We start from the raw sequence: 19,537 nt of genomic DNA on the forward strand, positions 1-19,537 counted from the left end.
CCTGCTCATGCCCTGCCTGCCGTGGGGTTTCGCCCTGGACTAAAGATTTCTCCATCTCCCTGCACGAGCAGGGATGACATGCTGCAGTGGGAAGGTGCACACCTTGCACACCCTGGGATCCTGCAACTCAGGTCCCCTTTTGATCCTCCAGGTCCCATTTTGATAGCAATTGCAGCATGTAGCCGCCTAGGAGCAAGGGAAGATTAGAAGAAGGAGAAACCCCACAAAAAAACAGGGTGAAACCCTGCAGGAGGGAATCACCTAGCACCTCTGCAAGTGGCAAGGGCCAGCTGTCTTCCCCCGGTCCCTGCTCCTGCCCATTCTGGGCAGGTCTTGGCATAGGCCTGGCCATGGAGCCTGGGAAACCCCAGCAGGAGCCCATTGTCCTGCCAGGCACCCGACAGGCAGCACAAAGCTGAAGCAAAATCTCCTCAGCAATGCCCGGGAAACCTACAGTGGTTGAGAGTGTGCTGCTGCGTGTTCAGGTCACTGGGGTTTGGGAGGTGTTTTTTGACTTTCCACATCCAAAATCCACACTGCAACCCCTGAGACACTGCGCGGGGGCTGTGAGTCCTGCTGGGGAGCACGGAGGCCCGCTGGCAGGGTGCTCACCTACTGCAGTAGGTGCTCATCTGTGGGGAGCATCCCCCCCGCACCCCGGCCTCCTACTCTGGGGAGGGGCAGAGCCCACCCGAGCTGCGGCCGAGCCCGCCCGTGGGGGCTTGGAGAGGCGGAGGGCAGAGCCAGCGGCGGGGGAGATGGGCCTGGGGGAGATGGGCCGCCCCTCCGACACCGCCGGCCTCGACGTGGAGAGGGGCGGCCCGGCCCCTCCGGGAGTAGCCGGGGCTCCGCCCCGGGGTAGGGGCGCCCGTCGGGGCAGCCCCCCCGCCCGTCCCCCGGGCTGCGCGACCCCCGGGGCGGGCCGCCCCCGCCCGCCCGCCCTCCATCCCCTCCCCGGGCCCATATAGCCGCGGGGGGCCGGCGGCGGCCGACCCGCTCGCCCCGACGGCGCCGGGCGGCGGAGGGCAGCGTGCGGCGGATCCCGCGCCTCCATCCCGCACCCGCCCCGCAGCGGGACCCCGCGCCGGCGGCACTCGGGTGTCTGCCCCTCCGCTTCCCGGCAGCTCCCTCCCCTCCCTTCCCGGTCCCGTCCCCGGCCCGGCATGGCGCTGTCCCTTGCCGGCGAGTCGGTCCCCGCAGACGGCGGAGAGGCGCTCGGGATGAGCCCCGCCAGCCTCGCTGCCTATTACCCCCCTTTCCTCCCTCCCGCCCAGTACTTCGAGGCGGCCCCCGACTTCTTACAGCCCCTGAAATCCCTGGGCGGGCTGGTGCCCGCCTCCCCGCCTCTGCCCCCCTTCAGCTTCAGCAGGGTCCCCGCTTTCCTGAGCCAGCCGCCCCCCCTGCCCGCCGAGCCCTTCCCCGGCCTCCCCCTGCCCCTCTACGCCAAGCCACCGGCCCCCTTCCCCCCCAGGGAGGGCTCTCCCCGCGCGGCGGGGGCCCTGGGCTCGCCCCCGCCGCCCTACCCGAGCCCCCCGCGCAGGGCTGCCCGCAGCCCGGGGGCCAGCGGGGCGGCGGGGCAGAGCTACAGGTACCACTTCACCGAGGAGGAGCTCAACGCGGTGCTGTACGGGGCGCTCCGGAGCAGCCAGCTGGCCGGGAGCCTCCACGCCATCTCGGGGCTCCGGGTGCCCCCCGCAAGCCCGGGTAAGGGGGTCCCCGGCGGCAGCGGGAGGGGCACCGGGCGGAGGGTCGCTCCTCGCGGCCGGGCGTGCGCTGGGGTTTGGGAACCCAAGTGGATGCAGGCGGTCCCGCGGCGGCCCGGCTCACGGGGCATCGCCGGGGGCACGTCGGGCTTCCCTTCCCCGCGGTTTTCTTGCGTTACGAGCCGCCACCGGGGAAGAGCCGGGGGGGCGTAATTCGGGCTGCGGCCGGTGTCGGGGGCGGCAGGACCCGCTCCCTCTGCCCTGCTGCACCTGCACGGGCGGCGCCGGGCTGAAGAAGGGGTCCCTCTTCTGCAGGTGCTGCGGACTCCTCCTCCGCCCCGCTGCTCGACAGGGACTCGCTGCAGCTGCCCGAAGGTAGGGGCCCGGCGCTGCCCTCGTCCCCCGCCGCGGCCGAGCCGCGCTCAGCCCTCAGCCGCCCGCCCTGTCCCCCGCAGGGCTCTCGGTGCTGCGGGTGGCTTACGGGGACGTGTCTCAGCTCGGAGTCTTCTGCACGGACCCCATCCCCAAAGGAGTCCGCTTCGGCCCTTTCCAAGGCAAAGTGGTCAACACCAGCGAGATCAAGACTTACGACGACAACTCGCTGATGTGGGAGGTAGTGGAGGCACGGCCGGGCTCCCCCTGCACCCCCTAAACGGGGCCGGGGCGAGCCTTTCGGCGGCCCCTCTCCCGTAGCCTGCAAGAGGGGCTCGGCCCAGTGTGGGTGGTGGGATTGCGAGCGGGACGTGTGCGGGCAGGGTCGGTCAAACCTGATGCGGTTCTCCCTGCTCTCCAGATCTTTGAATACGGGCGCCTGAGCCACTTCATAGACGGGAAGGGGGCCTCTGGCAACTGGATGTCCCTGGTGAACTGCGCCAGGTTCCCCGAGGAGCAGAATTTGACGGCTATCCAGTGCCAGGGGCAAATCTTCTACGAGAGCTGCAAGGAAATCTTACCGAAGCAGGAGCTGCTGGTGTGGTACGGCGATTGCTACGTGCAGTTCCTGGGCATCCCCATCACCCTGAAGGGCATGCCGGAGGCGAAGAGACCCCCGCAGCACCCCGAAGGTGAGCCTGCCAGCGACCTCTCGAGGGGCACTGCCCCTTATTCCCATGGACTTGTGTCTGGCCGGGATTAGATTCGCATTAAGGGAGGTGAAGGAACTCGGGCACCACCTTTTTTTCCGGCTGTAGTTTACTTTGAACGCTTCCCAGTCCCAGGCGGTGGGGTGACCGGCCCTGCTTGTGGGGATGCTCTGGGGTGGCGGTGGCCCCGCAGCCCCGGTCCCCCGGGTCTGCCCGCCTCCCCTTCCCTTGCAGCCTCCAGCACCCCGAAGAGCAGCTTCCCCCCGGCACTGGGGAGCCCGGGGATTGCCAGCTCGGAGCGAGAGGCACCCCTTTGTGCCCTGGCAGCTTTTGCTCCTAGTTCGCGTTCCCGCGGGGAGTTAAAAGTGTTCATCTGGCGATTGTAAAACATCTGGTGCTGCTGGGCTGAGCTTGCCTCGGCTCCGCAGCGCCGTTGTTCGAGGGGTGGGAGTCCCGTTTTGGGATGAGAGGGGCTTTTGGGGGGCATTCCTGTTTTGGTCCTGTTTTATCCTGCGATTGCACACTCCTGACTTAATGATATTTTTCGTGCAATTAACGCTCTCAGTAAATGGGGCAGGCTGAAGTCGTTCCGATCCGATAATGCTGATACCGCTTGCAGAAGAAATGCCAATGCACTTACTCCGGGAGTAGTTCTGCTTATAATGTGCAGAAAGTATGACGTCCTCACAAGCAAAACTTAGGAATGGAGAAAACAGATTTGTGCCAATGCAGGGACAGCTGGAGCGGGTGAGGGATGGGTCGGCTGGGTGCGGCAGTAAGGGAGGGAAGCAAATTGTCATGGAAATTTGGCATGAAGATTTTTGTAGCTTTTGTTTTAAGGTGCCTGGTTCAGATAGCTGGTAAATTGTTCGCTTCATTTCAAGCCTTAAGCCAAAGTTACTTTTATTAAAGGCAGAAAACGATGTGTAAACGTTTGAAAAAATTCCTGTGTTGTTCCTAAATTCAGCTGTTAAGAACAGTTTGAAATATAAAAGAAAACCAAATAAACGTGTTTTTGTTCGATAGTATTTTGAAAGCGATAGAAAAGACGTGCAAATTTATTTTTCTTTTTGGGATGGGAGGTAAAATTTACGGACAATATTGATAAGGAATAGCTGGCAATGTTTCCGTGTGGGGAGACGCTTTTATGTGGGACTCTGCGTTGGTTTTTCACATTCGCTCGCTGTTTATGGGGATACAAGGATGAAATCCTGTCTTTGCTGAAGTCAGCAGCTAAACCCAATAATTTTGTCAGGCTGTGGGCTCTAGTTTGTTCCCCTCCGTTAGAAAGGCAGGTGGAGCGATGCGTATGCTTAAGAGATCCGACGTGTATTATTTTGTTAATGATATTGCCAGAATCCGTTTACCGTTATTACCCTCCCGGAGACTTAAAATTCCCAGCTGGGTACCAGCTCTGACAAGGAAGCAGCTTTGAAACGAGCCCCTTTTGCTGTGGTGTAACGGGGAGGTGGCACTTTCCCTTCTGCTGTACAGAAGCCGGGGAGAGCTTTAAGTGTGAGCGCTGCGGCAAGGTTTTTGCCTACAAGTACTACCGGGACAAGCACCTCAAGTACACCCGCTGCGTGGACCAGGGGGACCGCAAATTTCCTTGTCACCTTTGTAACCGATCCTTTGAAAAAAGAGACAGGCTGAGGATCCATATTCTCCACGTTCACGAAAAGCACAGACCTCACAAGGTGAGCCTGCTCCTGGGTCTCTCTGCAGTTACCGGCTCTTCTGGGGGGGCTAATTAAGGAGTCTTTTCTGGCCGAGGTAAGATGCTGATGTTGTTCCCCCTCCTCCAGTTTCCCTGGTGGTTCCCTGCTGGGACCACTCTGCCTGTACAGGAGGAGTTTGTCTTGTGCAGCAGAGCTTAGTTGAAGAAATTTAATGGATTTGTATTGGGAAAATAAACCCCACAGTTTCAGTGAGACTTTGAAAAGCAGAAACAATATTTCTCCTGGGCTTTTTGGATGTTTGCATGCGGGTTTTGCTACTTTTCTTACACAGTGTGGGGCTAAATTGTGTATGAAGGCGCTCCACATGTCCAGGATCAGGAGAAACCATGTCCCATGTCCCTCACTCCTCTTTTCAGCCTGAGAACCGACAGACATCTGTGTCTGTTGGACACAACGGGAGTTAAAAGTTTTACATTCAGCACGGAGCAGATTTTCAATTGATGGAAGCAAATCCTTGCTGAGATACTTGCCTCATCTCCCCTAAACACGTCTCTGTAGCACCAGTTTTCTCCAGGAGCATCAGACTTTTCCTTAAGGCGTGGGAAGGGCAAGTTCCAGTGCTTGAAATGGCACAGTTAAATCAGTCCTGAAAATCCTCCAAATACCTCTTTTATAGATCGTCCTGGAATAATGTGAATTTTTCAGGAAAAGTTTTTATAACTAAAATCAGCAATATTATAGTCTCAGAATATCACATCGATTTAGTAACAGATGAAAAATATAATTCTGTTAAATATGAGATACTAAATATCATGTAATTCTTCCCCTCTTTCTTTCCTTTCCTTTCCTTTCTTTCCTAGAGCATTTATCTTGGAATGCATACGAAAGAAATACTTTAGAATAGCAGGAGGATAAACTTGTTCTGAATATATTGTGTTTATATGAGAACAGATAAACTCAAAGCAAAGATGGAAAATGTGTCAGTAGAAAAAAATTACCTTCTTTCAAGGTCAGTCATAACTTAGCTTATTTTGAATTTATGAAAGATAATTTCTTTCAAATTATTGTAGGGGGAAAATTATTTTGGGGCTCATACAAATTGCACTGAATCACTGCAACTCTCTCAAATGACTTCAGCCCCCTCTGAACTGGGTTCTGTCCTGTCGCTGCCGGCCACAGAGCGCAAGCCACGCCGCAAAGACGGCAGGTCCTTGGGTCGGAGGACGAAGTGCTGCTTGATTCACTCCTCTAAGGAGAGGCACTTCTTGACAGATCAAGCTGTAGGCTAAGTGCTGTGACTGACCCGTCATTTCTGAAAAATGGTTACTATTTTAAAAGGTTCCCTTAATTTTTTTTTTCTCGGAAGTTTATGTTATTTGTTGAGCAAAAATTCAAAAAAGCAACTAGAGCTTCATTTGCATCTTGAAGAAAAAATGATGATTTTACAGAAATTGTCAGGTTTTGATTACTGAAAGTCAATATTTTCTGTTAATGTTCTGAAACATTTTTAAACATGCACACAAAAAAGCTTTGAAATTTTGCATTATTTCCCTTTTTTTAAAAAAATCTGTTCTTAAAACCAGATTAAAATTCTGACTGTATTTCAAATTGTTACTGCTTAAATTACTAGTGTTTGTATATACATAAATACATAAATATATGTATATACATAAATATATGTAGGAAAATACATGCACACATCATCCACATACCTAATTTTTCTTTTTAGCTATGCTGTTGTGTGTTTCCTTTTAACTTTATTCCTTTTTTTTTTCCCCAGTGCTCAGTGTGTGGGAAGAGTTTTTCTCAGTCCTCCAGCCTGAACAAACACATGAGGGTTCACTCCGGGGAGCGCCCCTACAAATGTGTCTACTGCAACAAGGTAAGGCAAAGTCCCATCCCTCCGCCTGTCCTCTGCTGCACTCCGCACCACACCGCACCTGGGGGGGTGGCGCTTTCCATGCTCCGTTTTCTTTTTTCATTTTTTCTGTTTCTTTTCTGTTTTCTTTCAAGAAAATGCCTTCTATTTAAGTTAATAACCAGATAAGTGAGTATATATTCTGGGCACAGTAAAGAAACAGGGTCTGGTCTCCACCTGATGTGGAATTTGTGTTTCGTCCCAGTTCAGAGAGCTGCTGTGGGGATAAGGTCTAGGAAAGCGTGAGAGCATTTCAAATACCATCCCAGGCATGCAGCTAAATCCAATATTCCCCTTTTTCATCAGATGGATAGGTAGTTTTTGATATTACTGACACTGCTTGTGGAGTGCGGATTTGGCCCATAAGCTGAACCTGCATGATATGACTTTGTGCATGCTTACCTTGAAGAAACGGGGCAATTGATGTGCAACTGGGCATGGAGGTTTCATTTGAAAAAGAACATGAATCGAGCCATACAGCACTGATCAAAAATGTGCTCAGCTTATTCACAGCAGGGACAATTCAGGTGAGCTCTCCTTGTGAGAGCAGTGACAGCTGTCCCAGTAGACGGAGGCTGGATGTACAGGCTGCTGCTGGATGAATATCAGTAGGGCTCCAGGTGCTGTGGAGTGTCCGTGCAATGCAGAAGCACCATCAGCATGTAGTAAGCTGCTCCTGATTTTGGAGAGAGAGAAGTTTTATTTATGACTGGCTGGACGAACACAGAGCTGAAGTGTCCTGTAGTAAAGAACCTTAGAAGCTCCTTTTGGCTATTATATTTTTTTCTCTCCCAGACATCCTGAACACTTGTAGGCAGAATTTAGGATGAAATATCATCCTTTAATCTTTCGATCACAGGAAGAGATGGCAGAGTTTTACAGGGCGTGGGGAACCCTTGACCAGCCCCCAGCCGTTCTGGTAGGACTGTTGCAGATTGGATCAGATTAAACCATCAGACCTCAGGCTTGCAGGATGCAGCTATCCTGGGCATAGCCATCATTTCTGTGGCTGGGGAACCAGGGGCTATTTTAAAGCACCCTCACCTGCTCTTCCTACACAGTCACAATTCCTCTTTGCCTCTTCTACCTCTAGTGGTGGCTGTGCTCTGCGGTGGCTTTGCTTTCCCTGCCCCTTTGCTTGCTACCTCGGTGACATCGTGAGACTAAAGGAAAAGTGTTGGGCCAAGATCACCATTTTGACCCTCAAACACACTTGGGCCCTGTTGATATACACCTCCAGGGACTTCTCCATAGGGATCTCAGATCTGTTTGTGCTCTAAAGTTCCTAGTGAAAAGGTATCTGAGATGTATTGCTCTTTGCTGTTAAAACTCACTTGTGATGGTTCAGCAATGTAACGGTACTAAAGAGGATTGGGGTTTTTTTTTTGCGTGGTCTGCAAATAGTGAAGAGCCTGAAAGTGTCTCTCTTGGGAGAAGAAAAAACAGAGAAAACACGGGCTACTTTGCAATATTCCTGCTCAAGTCTTGGTGAGAAGGTTTTCTCTCCAAATGCAGGAGGAGTCTTTACGAGGCGGGCAAAGTGTGATTGTGCACATTTTGCTACTTGTGAGGGGTTCAAAACAGGCTGGAATGTCTGACTGAAGGAAGAGCAAAGTATGATGGAGGGGGAAAATGAAACCCCAAAAGATGGATGCTGGACTGACTGCATGGATGCATTCTGGCAGCTGAATCCCAAGCCAATGTATGTAAACATGAAAGGGTTTAACTCTGAAAATGAACCTGCATTATGTCTCCCAAACATAAAGGAGCTGCAAAGCTAATTAGGACAGTATTGACTTCTTATCCTTTGACATGGTGAAGATATTTACTGGTGTCTCCGGTCAGAAATCTTTCTCTGAGCTTCATCTAACTCCATGGACTCAGCCGTATCAGTATAGCTGAGTGCGATAGCTGTTGGCTTCTGGTTCCTTGTGGCTGGGAGTTTTTGTTTTTTCTCCAGTTATCTGAGGATGTGAGCTCTTTGAGGACTTGTTTTCAAGCTACAGTGCTTCTGATGGGGTCTGGATTAGCTGAACCTGGGGATTATATTATGTGAAAATAGATTACTTTCAACTCCCCCCCGCTTTCCAATCCCTGCCCTTTCAGGCATTCACGGCATCCAGCATCCTGCGCACTCACATCCGCCAGCACTCGGGGGAGAAGCCCTTCAAGTGCAAGCACTGCGGCAAAGCCTTCGCCTCGCATGCAGCCCACGACAGCCACGTGCGCCGCACGCACAGCAAGGAGAAGGGCTGCACTTGCTCGGTGTGCGGCCAGCACTTCCCGGAGCAGGAGGATTACCACTTCCACATGAAGATGCACGCCGCCCATTAGTCAAGAGCCCTGCGGACACGTCCTGGACCAGCTTCGCGTGTGTATCGGTCTATGTGCATGTGTTTGTGCGTGGTTGTGTGCACACTACAGGAGGTGACATTTACCCTCGCAGAGACTCTTTGCGTACGTCCAGTCTCTGGACCCTGAGCATATTTCTGAGCACAGGGAACAGGAGTTTCTCGCTTGGGTACCCTGATGCCACACTGGGCAACATGCGCAACCCCACCTTTCCCATCCTCTCCTCCCATACCCTGATTTCCACAAAAGGGAAACACAGGCAGGAGGGAACTTCACCTCCCGTCAACATTTTGTGCACAAATATCACTGTGAGGAGTGTTTCCATGCCTCCAAATGCACCACGTCTATGGACTGCCTGTCCATACCAAAGCTTGTGTGGGGACATTTTTATCAAGTGCGTTTCCCAAAGCCCATTTAAGCTGTTTGTTTTGTTTGGGTGCATGACCAGGTATGGGGTCTACCTCCCCTTAACATGCAAGCCTTTTAATGACTCTCTACTTGAATGTGAACTGCCTCAGAGATGCTGACTTTTGGACCAGCATAGGGATATTCAAATTCCATCGTTCAGCTGCTGGGCCACGGGGAGCTCCAGGGGAGTGAGACCGACTCTTCCAGAGGATGCTGGACCCCAGAAAGCCCAGGGGGAGAGGGGCAGGGTGTGATGAAATAGCTGCAGGCCTAGCAGAGATAGTGGAGGTGGGCTCTGCCTTCTCACAGTTTAGAGGACCAAACATGAAGGTATCCCAAGCACCAGTGAGCTCTTAGGTGGGTTGCTAGCAGTCAAGTGGCCTCGTAGAGGTGTTGCACCGTGGGCTCAGCACAGGCCAGGAGCAGGCACGATCCCACCACTGGGCTCTTCTGTCCTGTAACCATTTCTTGTAGAAATTTGCCACTGCTAGGAGTCCTGGCCAGGCAGGCCTTTGTGATTAGTCCTGACATGAAGGGTGGGCTCCTCCGCTCCCTCCTGCTGGCTCTATGTAGGATGGCTGCTGTAGTGTCACTCCTGAATGCTTTTAAAAATGCACCATATACTAGTTCTCAAGGCACAAAGGTTTTAAAATCAGCTTTGCGATACCTCTGTTTAGGAAGGGGGAAACCCTTCTCCTATCCTAAATTTAAGATTTGAGGTGTAGGATAGACTATGCCAGGACTTCTCAGCCCCTAAAGCTCTGCACATGAAATTCCCTCCCTAGCCTGCGGAAATCCCCAAGTCTCCATGGGAGGACTGCAGGGTTTCACCCTCCATTTCTCACTGACCATGGAAGCAAGTCAGGAGCAATTTGTGCAGGTTTTCTGTTGATTTCTTTTTAGCAAAAGGAAAGTATTTGTTCATAAAAATGCTGGGTTTATTTTCTATAGAAAGAACTGCTCATTTAGCTATGGGTGAGAAGACGTACTCTGGGATCCTTTTCCTGAAAGCTGGTTTTGTTTCTTTTGCACTCTGACTTGGAGAAGGACTCAGAATAACACCTCAGACATCCTGTCCTTTCATACCAACAAACTTTGGCCCAGATCAAAACTCTCTCAAGTGCATATTACAGTGGATAAAGGAATTTCAGTGTAAAATCCTAGGTGATTAGACCCTGATTTTTGCAAAGTGTTTTCAAAATCATTAATGAACAGCATTCCCTGGCAATGTGAAATCTCATCTTGATGGAGGCTCAGCAAAAAGCCTGCGCTGAAGGACCACTGAGCTTAGGGAGTGCTGTAACTGGTGCAGAAACCGCTTATCACCGAGTGGCCAGTGCGATGGGGAGGGGACTGTGCATCTGAGAGGGGCTCCCTGTGCTGGTGGGGCTGTGTGTTGCATCCAGGAGGGATAATGGAAGCCCTTGTGGGAGCTGGTTGATTAACAGAGACGATTTGATGTTACTGGGATGATGAGGTTCTCTTAATATCCTAGATCAGCTAGGATTAACAAGGGCTTTGCACGTAAGTATTGGAGATAAAAGTTTTTATTTCGTGCCAACCTTAACAATCTCTTTAACTACAGCCTAGACTAGAAAAAATGTTACCTGCACATTTAATTATGTCATGCAGATACTGTATCTATAAATATCAATTGATTTGCACTAATATTATATGGTTTATTGTACCTTAAGTTGCTCTGTCCTCATTGTTTTCATGATAAAAATATTAAAAATATTTATAGAATCACTTACTTGTAAGTAAAATATTGAGGCCCAGCACTAGGCAGTATCTGAAATAAGCAAGCCATTAGTATTGTACATACAAGTAGATTTTAGGGTAGAATGAAGATCACATTTTGTTCTAAATTTTTTTGCTTATTTTAATATCAAAGATTCTTAGAATATAGCAGTCTGAATTTTGTACATATTGAGAGCTGAACTGGTGAGCTCTAAATAGGTAAAATTCACTCCTGAGCAGAAAGTTATCACAGTATTTACGTATACAAAACCATTCAGGGGAACTGAATCTTGCTTCCAGCTGCCTGCCCGTATGGAGGTGTTTTTCCCCAAGCATACAGAACCCTGGCCAACAGAAATGTGAATTCTGTGTGTGAAGGCTTTGCTGATTCGGTCCCATAAATAACTCGGGATTTGGTGAAATCCTCAACTACCTATTAATGAAATAAATGTTATGAATAAGAATGGCTTTGAAGTGCTATGAAATGCATGGTTAGCTTCCCATGCAAGTAATTTATTTAAGTGGTGCATCTTCTGTAGTGTTTTTAGCTGCGTGCATTTTCTTCTGCTTGAAGAACCCCCAACTATCTTGTACTAAAATATTAGCACCCTTCTACAGTATTTGATGAGTTGTCTGTAAAAGAATATGTGAAGGGTTTCGCTTGTACTTATGATTGAAGGTACCGTTGTCTTGCACATTAAACCTGTATATGTAAATTTTGATGCTAATTATTAACACTATTACAATGAGATTCATAGAAAGGATGAAAATAAATAAATTATTTGGACGCTGCAGCGCACTGATGGACTCTAGGTTGTTTTCTGCCCGATGCATTGGAGTTGTATATTTGTGGTACTAGCAAATGGATGAAGGGTGTTTTCTGTGTTATTTGTAAGTCATTACAGAGTCAAACTGTCTTGTACTGGGAATTGTAGTCCTTGTCCTGCTGGGTAGCAGCTGACTGCGTTAGAAGTCAAAGGCACCCAGTGTCTTGATGGATTGCGCCTTAAGTGTCCCAATAGCTCATGGAAGCTGAGGCCATTCAGTTCTGGATTGAGTTCACTCCCACCTGCAAGCAAGATGATGGATCCGGATTGAGCACTAAAAAAACCATTTAACTACCTACCCTATAGCATTTAACTACCCTGTAGCATCCTCCTCTCCCTTCTGAATAGCGAGTCCCAGCTGTGCTGGGGCTGGGGGGCAGCGGGGGTGGCATTTGGCCAGCAGCACACTTCACAGCAGGGTAGGGAGAAATAAAGCAGCAGGGAGCGGGAGGGAGGGCAGACGGAGCTGCCCGGCCAGCCCGCGGCAGATTTTAACCTCCTCCAAGGAAAATGCAGCGATTGTCAGTGCAAACATATTGCTGTCCTTGCCGGACAGGGTTTAGAAGAGATTAGATTTAGATTAAGGAATGCCCCTGTTGTGTACATGTGCCCTGTTTGCATCCAATGAGCTGATGTTTCCCTCCCCGGGGATTTGCACGTTTACTTGCACCTTCTGTGGCCACGCTGCCAGCAGCCCAGTGAATGAGCAGCTCTGGCCAGCTCAGCGGGGTTTCAGGTATTTATACACACAGATAAGAAGGGAGGAGAGGGAGGGAACACGTGTGCACGCTGTTTTTTCATCTGGCAGCTTTCCGGGATGACTGCACGGTGCAGAAAGCCGCTTGCATGAAGGAGGCTGCACTATAAATTCAATCAAAGGGAGAATATTTGTGACCAAGCCAACTGACCAAGCTCAATCCTTTTGCTGGAAAGCCCCAGCTGCTAGGTCCCTCCTGAGCAGACACCACAGTACCCAATGCTCCTGCTGGTCATTTCTGAGCCGAGGCTGCAGAAAGCATGACGTCCCCTCAGCTCTCCGAGGGACCAGGCTGTGGCTCTGCATGCTGTACTAGATCCACCTCTCCCGTTCTTTTCTTGCCATCATCAAATACAGGGTGGCAGCGATGTTTTCCATGACAGTGACTATAGTCATACACTATGTGCAATAGGTACCACATTTCCCACTCAGTTTGGCTCAAGCAGTGGGTGTAGCGTGGCTTCCCTGGCTGGGGACTCATTCTCACTGCATTCCCCAAGGCAAAGGATTACAGAAACTGTACCTGACCTGTGCAGCCTGGCTCTTCTTTCTCCTAAATAGGATTAAAAATGCTCCTGCCAAGGGGAGCAGCAAGCCAAGTCGTTGGGACGAATCAGCCCTGTAAGATATTAGCTGATTTTAAGTGCTTTGTATTAGCCAAGTCAGGGTTTTTTAAATGTTAAATGGAAAGTGATCTAAATAGAAACCAGAGGATGAGGGCAATCTTGGCTGTTTTGTTGGGGCGGTGGGGAGAAACAAAAAGGTGGTCCCAGAGCTCAGGCTGGTGAGTGCAGGGAACAAAAGGCCCGGCCACCGACATCTGCTGCCTCTGCATCTCCCCGCATCTCCCTCCTCTTCAAAAGCCTGGTCCCCATCCCCCTGCCACCCCAGCCCCTGTCCCGCTGCGCTCTCCGGCGGACTCGGGGGAGAGGGAGGTGGTTAACCACCAAGGGAAGGCAAAAAGCAGCAAGGAGCTTAGTGAATTGAAGATAATGCCACAAACAAATATTGATCAGTGCCAAACTGACCATTAAACAAAAGACATCGTTCACCAGGGGAGCCCTGACTGGCTGTCCCCTCCTTCAGAAAGCTATTTCTCGGGGTCCCCAGTCTCCCGTGTGCTTCTGCAGCAAGCGCTGGGGTTTGTTTCACCCCTATGGACACAGTCATTGTCACCTTCATTTCCCTTTCTCTCCTCACACATGCAGTCCCCTTGCACCTTCTCCCTTCTGGCTCTCCTTAATGCACGTACTGCAGGGCCTCGGGTGCATGAGGGGTGTTGGGAGACTTGGGCTTTGCTCTCTGCTTCCCTTCTTTTTTTGACCCCATGTAAAACACTTACATCCAGATTTTCACTGGGACCAGCAACTGTGTTTTTAGAGTGTTTGGCTCAAGTTTTAATAAGGCTTGATCCCCACCAGTGAATGCCTTTTCTGAAAAGCAAGTCCTTTGAGGTGCCTGGGGTTGGGTGTTGGCAGGTGGGGGCATGCGGGAGCACCGGAGGAGAGTATCACAGCACCTCTGCCTGTCCTACAGCGGGACCCAAGCAGCTCTGCTCCATCTCCATCCCCGACCGGTCACTCTGCAGCAGCTCTTGCTGCATTGCAGCAATGGCAAAGCAGGCTTAAATTCACAGGACTAACCTCTGACTAGCCCAGCAATTTAGTAGTGTAGAGAGCACTGCTGCATGCCTTACTGTGAGAATGCCACACAGTCCTGCAAACTGTGGTATTATCAGTCTGCAAAGTAGCAGTGAGAAAATGCGATTTCTCCCCGCTTTGATTGCAGGGACTTGGGTAGAGCCAGTAGGAGACGCCTTGGTCATTAACAGAAATACAGTAGCAGAGAAAATGTCCTCTGTCTATCAAGGAAGGGGAAAGGAATGAACTCTTGTGTTATACTGGCCAAAAAATGGAATTCACAGATAATCCCTGAAGTGAAATTAAGTTGTGGAGCCCCTCCTCCCTAGGGAGAAAGGGTCGAGTCCATCCTTTGCCTTAATCCAAGCGAAGGCAGTGGCGTTCCCTGCGGGGCCGCAGGGCTCCGTGTGGTTTGGAGGGCGCTGGCCCGGCGCGGTGGCGGTGGGGATGTGGTGGCAGGCTGCTCCCCGGAGAAGTCTCGCTTTCCCGCAAGTGACCCCACTGCAGTGGCCAGGGCAGCCCCATGGCCGACGGGTGCTGACGGCCAGCCGAGGGATTACCTGTATTGATTCTGTAATAGCTGCCAAGGTGGAGAGAAAGACTACTCTGCCACAAGCGGAGCTCTTAGCTGAGTGGGAGCATAAATGTCCCATTAAAGGTTTCATTCAATAGCAATCTTTATTAAAGTAAATGGACAACAGCAGCCCCCCCCCCGGTCCCTAGTCCCTAATGCAAGAGCCATTACGGAGCAGGAAGGCAGCACACAGGAACACATATTTCTACAGTATCAGTTTCACCAACAGTCTCAAACGACTCTTTTAATGAAAAATGGATTTTTTTTCCAATTTTTTTTTGCAGGGGTGTGAAAACCCCAAGGAAACAACCAAAGAGGAATCCATTCACTTTCTTGACCCTCCCCCTGCAGGGTGATGTGTGGCTGTTTCCCACCGATGTACCCCTCAGCGAGCAGCGAGCGGGAACGCAGGCTGGCAGCATCCTCCTCTTGCTGCTACTGGGGACAGGCAAGACAGGAACAGTGAGCGCTGGAGATGGCAGCGCTGAAGGATGCTCTGCAAGTCATGTGCAGTGCTGAAAGAGAGCCAGTCCTGCCCTGGAGGGCAGCAATGCCTGGACCTTGCTTTCCTAGTGTGTCTAGAGACGCCTTCTCTAAGGCTCCCTTCCCCATGCTGGTGCTGGCAGTAAAAGAAGGCTTCACAGCATGGCTCTGCAGCCAGGGGAGCTGAGACAGGCCTCTGCTGGGTGCCTTTGCTCCATACAGTGTAACAAGGCTGATCCAGACCTTTGCTAGTCAAAATGAGTTTTTCTCTCAACTTTGATGGATCTACAGTCAAGGGCGGTATGAAACCCTGTATGGATATTACCATATTTATCACTCTACTTTATCGCAGTAGGCTTCTATTTAACCCATGCCTCTTCTTTGAAGCCTTTTTCCCTTAGTTTCAGAACTAGAGAAATCCCAACACAGTTACTCTAGTACACACAAACCAAAATTTAGCATGAAAAATCCTGTCAGCAAAAGGGAAAATTCCTGGAAAAGAGACATTTGTTTATTTGCCCAAGCATCTGGGTTCTTCACTTGTCTCTCAGACCCCTCTTCCCAAGGGTGTGCTCAGCCTAATAGTTTAGAGGTTTGGGAAAGGAGGGATGGAGAGGAAGCCTTTCAGGTAGTTTATTTTTCAGGGTTTCTTTCCATCAAGGAGAGAGTTCAGGTGCCAGATCTGCAGGCAGGCAGGGAGGCAGCCTCAGAGAAAACCACTCTGAGCTTAACTCCCTGTGGGGAGCCTGGATTTAAGGCTTTTAAGCTCCTTTTGTGTTTCTACCTCTTTATGACACCATTATCAATATAATGTATAATACTCAAATTAAAAAGTTATGTTGATTTTGGTTAGAGTAACTGGCCAGATCTATTCAGATGGTCTGTCTAAGCCAGTTTAGTTACTGTCAGTTTTGTAACTGTAAGACATAAGCAGTAGGGCCTGGCATGACAAAAAGTCTTCCTTTATGGCTTTCATTGATTTTGTCTCGTGGGAGCTGTTCTGGCTGGGATGTTGTTATGACAAAAAGGTTCTATGGGAGGGCTAAGGGAGAACAGTTGTTCTTCTGAATAAGAGAAAATAATTTAATTTGGGGAAAATTCAGAAGGGAAAGAAAACTAAAGTGACTGGTAGCATTTAAAACCTCCCCCAAAATCCATGGAACTTTTTGGTCTGTAACACTTTTCTTTAATTATATCTGTCTGGTAGATGGATCACTTCTTTTTCTAGCAGCAATAAGGAAATAAAAATTATTATAAAATCTTTTAAATTTTATCTTTACTTTTTCTTCAGTCTATGTCTTTGGGACTTATCCTCCTCACAGCAGAATTTGATTAGGTTAGAATAAATGGCAGTTCTGTATAATGTACAGCAATGGCCAAAGATGATGCATATTGTGTTTATACAGGTTTGTGCTTTTAATCATTGTCATAGGAAAAAACCCACTTATTTCCATAATACTTATGACGTGAGGTATTAAATTTGCATGATAATAATAGCGTTATACTAGGTGGGTTAAAATCAAAATGAAATATTCTGGATTATGAGATTCATATTTGCTTCTGATTTATATAACTGTAGGGTTGTACTGATAACCCCCTCCTCTACATTGTGTAGGTATCTTCCAAGCGTATTCACCATTCTTAACAGAATATTAATGATTCTTTGTTTTGTATTTGTGTGTATGTATATGCGAATGCTTTGTATTTGTGTGTATGTATATATGAATTGTTTGGATGGCATTCATGTTGCAAAAGATAATGAATTTAGAGCTTCTTTTCAAGAAATTCTGTGACTTTCAAACTAAGTACTCAACACCATCAGTTTATTTCCCAGCCCTGTCTGAACGGAGGATGAGCAGAAGATTTTACAGCAATGGCAGATGGTAGCCACTCTTCTTGTCCTGCTGCTGCTGACAGCCGTGGTTCCCTTGGGCCCCAGTGGGATAGTGGTTCATACTCTTTCCAGTCTTTACGTTGCGTTGCTATTTGGCATCCCTTGCATTTTTTTTACATTCCCTAGACCCTTCTGTAATATGGAAGAGCTGACAATGCCCAGCTGAAGGCCAAGTCCTTTGAAGAAGCTTTGCTGGTAATACATTTTACCATCTGCTTTTGTGGAGGCTGCTCTACTTCGTAGTGTTACTATATCGGTATTGATCTGCACTGTGTAAGTCCGTATTTGTCAAGCTTTCAAAGACATGTTATCAAAGATTTCTACATGAGAGAGTAATTAAAGGTCAGCCTCATAAATAGTTATAACACCCAAGGCCAAAGGGGAGTTTTTACAGTCATTAGAAACTCATTGGAAGTTTAACCTGCCGGAGTTTAATCTGAGATGCCGTAACTGCAGCATGGTTGAGTCCCACCATGGCCGGGTGGCCCCAGGAGGGCCTGGGCACCGTGGTGGGGTCAGCACGGCCATTGATGAGACCAGGCCAACAGCTCTGCCTTTCCTCAATCCTTCCGCATGTACAGTGCAACACGATGCAGTTGTCCACCTCTCTTTGCTTTCGGGCAGTCCCTTCCTCAGCCAGCGCTTCAGCGGGATTCAGCAGTATTGTATGTTGCTGTATACATACCAGTCCCCGGGGGGACTACCAACCCGCCGTTGCAGCTATTCTGATGCGAGGCTGCCACCCAGCAGCTCCCCACCCACCTTCCCGCCTGCCAGGGGACAGAGTTAAACTCACTTTAAGTCAACATCAGGCTCTTCACTGCTCTCTTCTCCTCATCGCTTGCAGGGTATGGAGTAAAAGAAAATGAAAGAATTACACAGTTTAGTGGGTTAATGTATAGCTGGAGAAAAAGGGCAAAGATTTTACATATTCAATCCATCTTCCCCTTGCTAAACATGACATTTAAAGGTGTCAAAGCTGGAGACAGTCAGCTCAGTTAACTACTTCAGAGGGGTAAAGAGGTCTTTTAGTACTATTCATCACCTTAAAGACCGTGCTCTTCATACTCAAGCATGCAACTTTCATGAGTTTGCATTATTTTACTCAAACCTGCATTTAATTTAGAGATTCTTATTTTTTTTTCTAAACAGCTATAGGACTATTGCGAGCTTCCACCCATTTCCATTCACTTGGATAGCAATATATCAAGAAGTTAATTGTTTCTTCTATCCAGATCTTTAAAGACTTATCACAAACAAATATTTCCTTTTGCAAAAAGAATAGCTGAGAGGGGAAAAGTCTATTCATTACTTTTGTATTTTATGCAGTTGCTGGTAAAATATTCAATTAACGTAAAATTACAAATGAGAACCTGTCAGATATTGTCTTTTGTGACCGGCCATCTAAAGCAGGGCAAAACATTTCTGAATCAGCTTGAGGAATTCGATTCTCAGTGGGACTTGACTTGCCGAGGTGAGGGATGAACATTCATGGCTTTTCTAACACGTTTTTTATATCAGTAAAATACACAGGCTTTTCTGACCACTGTTTTCAGATCTCTAACGTGTATTTGCAATGGAAACTTCTCCAGGTAAAGGATTTTTCTATTCATTAGGCATGTTGTTCTTTGGAAGCATCATTTTGGGAGGGAGTGACATAATTTCACAAATGACTAAATATGTTTAATAGGAAAATGCTGACTTTCTGAACTGCGGTTTGAGAGCAGGAAGGCAGATATCACAGACCCAGCCAGGACACACTGACAGCCGTGCCTTTTGGGCACACAGTTTTCATACACAGAACAGAGGGTTGATGCTCGGCTCTCCCCGGGCCAGCAGATGGTAAATGTTTGTGCCTGGAAAATTGTTGTGTGTGGCAATAAAAAAACCGCTCTGGTAGGAGACTTGTCCAGCTGATTGATGGGAAAGGGTGGTAAAATCTGGTTTATCAATAAATGTCACTTCAGAATTAACAAAGCTGGTAGGAAGGTAGCCAGCAGGAACGTTAATTTACCTATGAACGAGTTTCCTCCCCTCCTTCTGGGGGCTTATTGCCTGCACTAATAGGGTCTTGGGTCTTTTCCTGATAGATGCCTGAATGCAAGGCAGCAGATTTAAAGATAATAATGACAATGACTCTGATAATGGCCGGCTCCGTAGCCTAAAGCTGGCGATGGGGAGTGTGAAAGCATCTTGGCCCAGGCGGGCACAGCACTTTCCTCCCTTCCTGCTGTGAGATTATCTCCACCCTCAGGAGTTTAACCTGCTATGGGGGTCAACCCTCTTTGACCTGCTCTGTTCTGACACCAGAATTGACATGTAAAGGTATTTTAAAACGTCCCTATTGATTTCACTACAATGGCTCCTTTGCAGCACAATGACCCCAATCGTGGAGTTTCTGGCCGGGCTGGGCTGGTCTTGGCAGCACCTCTGGCTCCCAGCTGTGTAGGGCAGACTCTGGTGCAGGTTGGTCTCTTCCA

The 19,537-nt window shown here is 49.1% G+C and overlaps 1 protein-coding gene across 1 annotated transcript; it reads left to right on the forward strand.

The window, feature by feature from the left end:
• Positions 1-1,163: 1,163 nt before the first annotated feature.
• Positions 1,164-8,716, forward strand: PRDM14 (PR/SET domain 14). Its single transcript, XM_075140680.1, has 7 exons — positions 1,164-1,698; positions 2,019-2,078; positions 2,159-2,316; positions 2,497-2,767; positions 4,280-4,482; positions 6,245-6,346; positions 8,489-8,716. Exons 1-7 carry the CDS (start codon positions 1,164-1,166, stop codon positions 8,714-8,716), a joined length of 1,557 nt encoding a protein of 518 aa, XP_074996781.1.
• The last annotated feature ends 10,821 nt before the right edge of the window (positions 8,717-19,537 follow it).

Source organism: Calonectris borealis, chromosome 2 (genome assembly GCF_964195595.1).
Source record: "Calonectris borealis chromosome 2, bCalBor7.hap1.2, whole genome shotgun sequence".
Taxonomy (NCBI): domain Eukaryota; kingdom Metazoa; phylum Chordata; class Aves; order Procellariiformes; family Procellariidae; genus Calonectris; species Calonectris borealis.

Coding starts and splice junctions, on each gene's coding strand:
- PRDM14 (XM_075140680.1), top strand. CDS start 1,164: ATGGCGCTGTCCCTTGCCGGCGAGTCGGTCCCCGCAGACGGCGGAGAG. Junction 2,079..2,158: donor CTCGCTGCAGCTGCCCGAAG/GTAGGGGCCCGG, acceptor TGTCCCCCGCAG/GGCTCTCGGTGCTGCGGGTG. Junction 4,483..6,244: donor AAAAGCACAGACCTCACAAG/GTGAGCCTGCTC, acceptor TTTTTTCCCCAG/TGCTCAGTGTGTGGGAAGAG.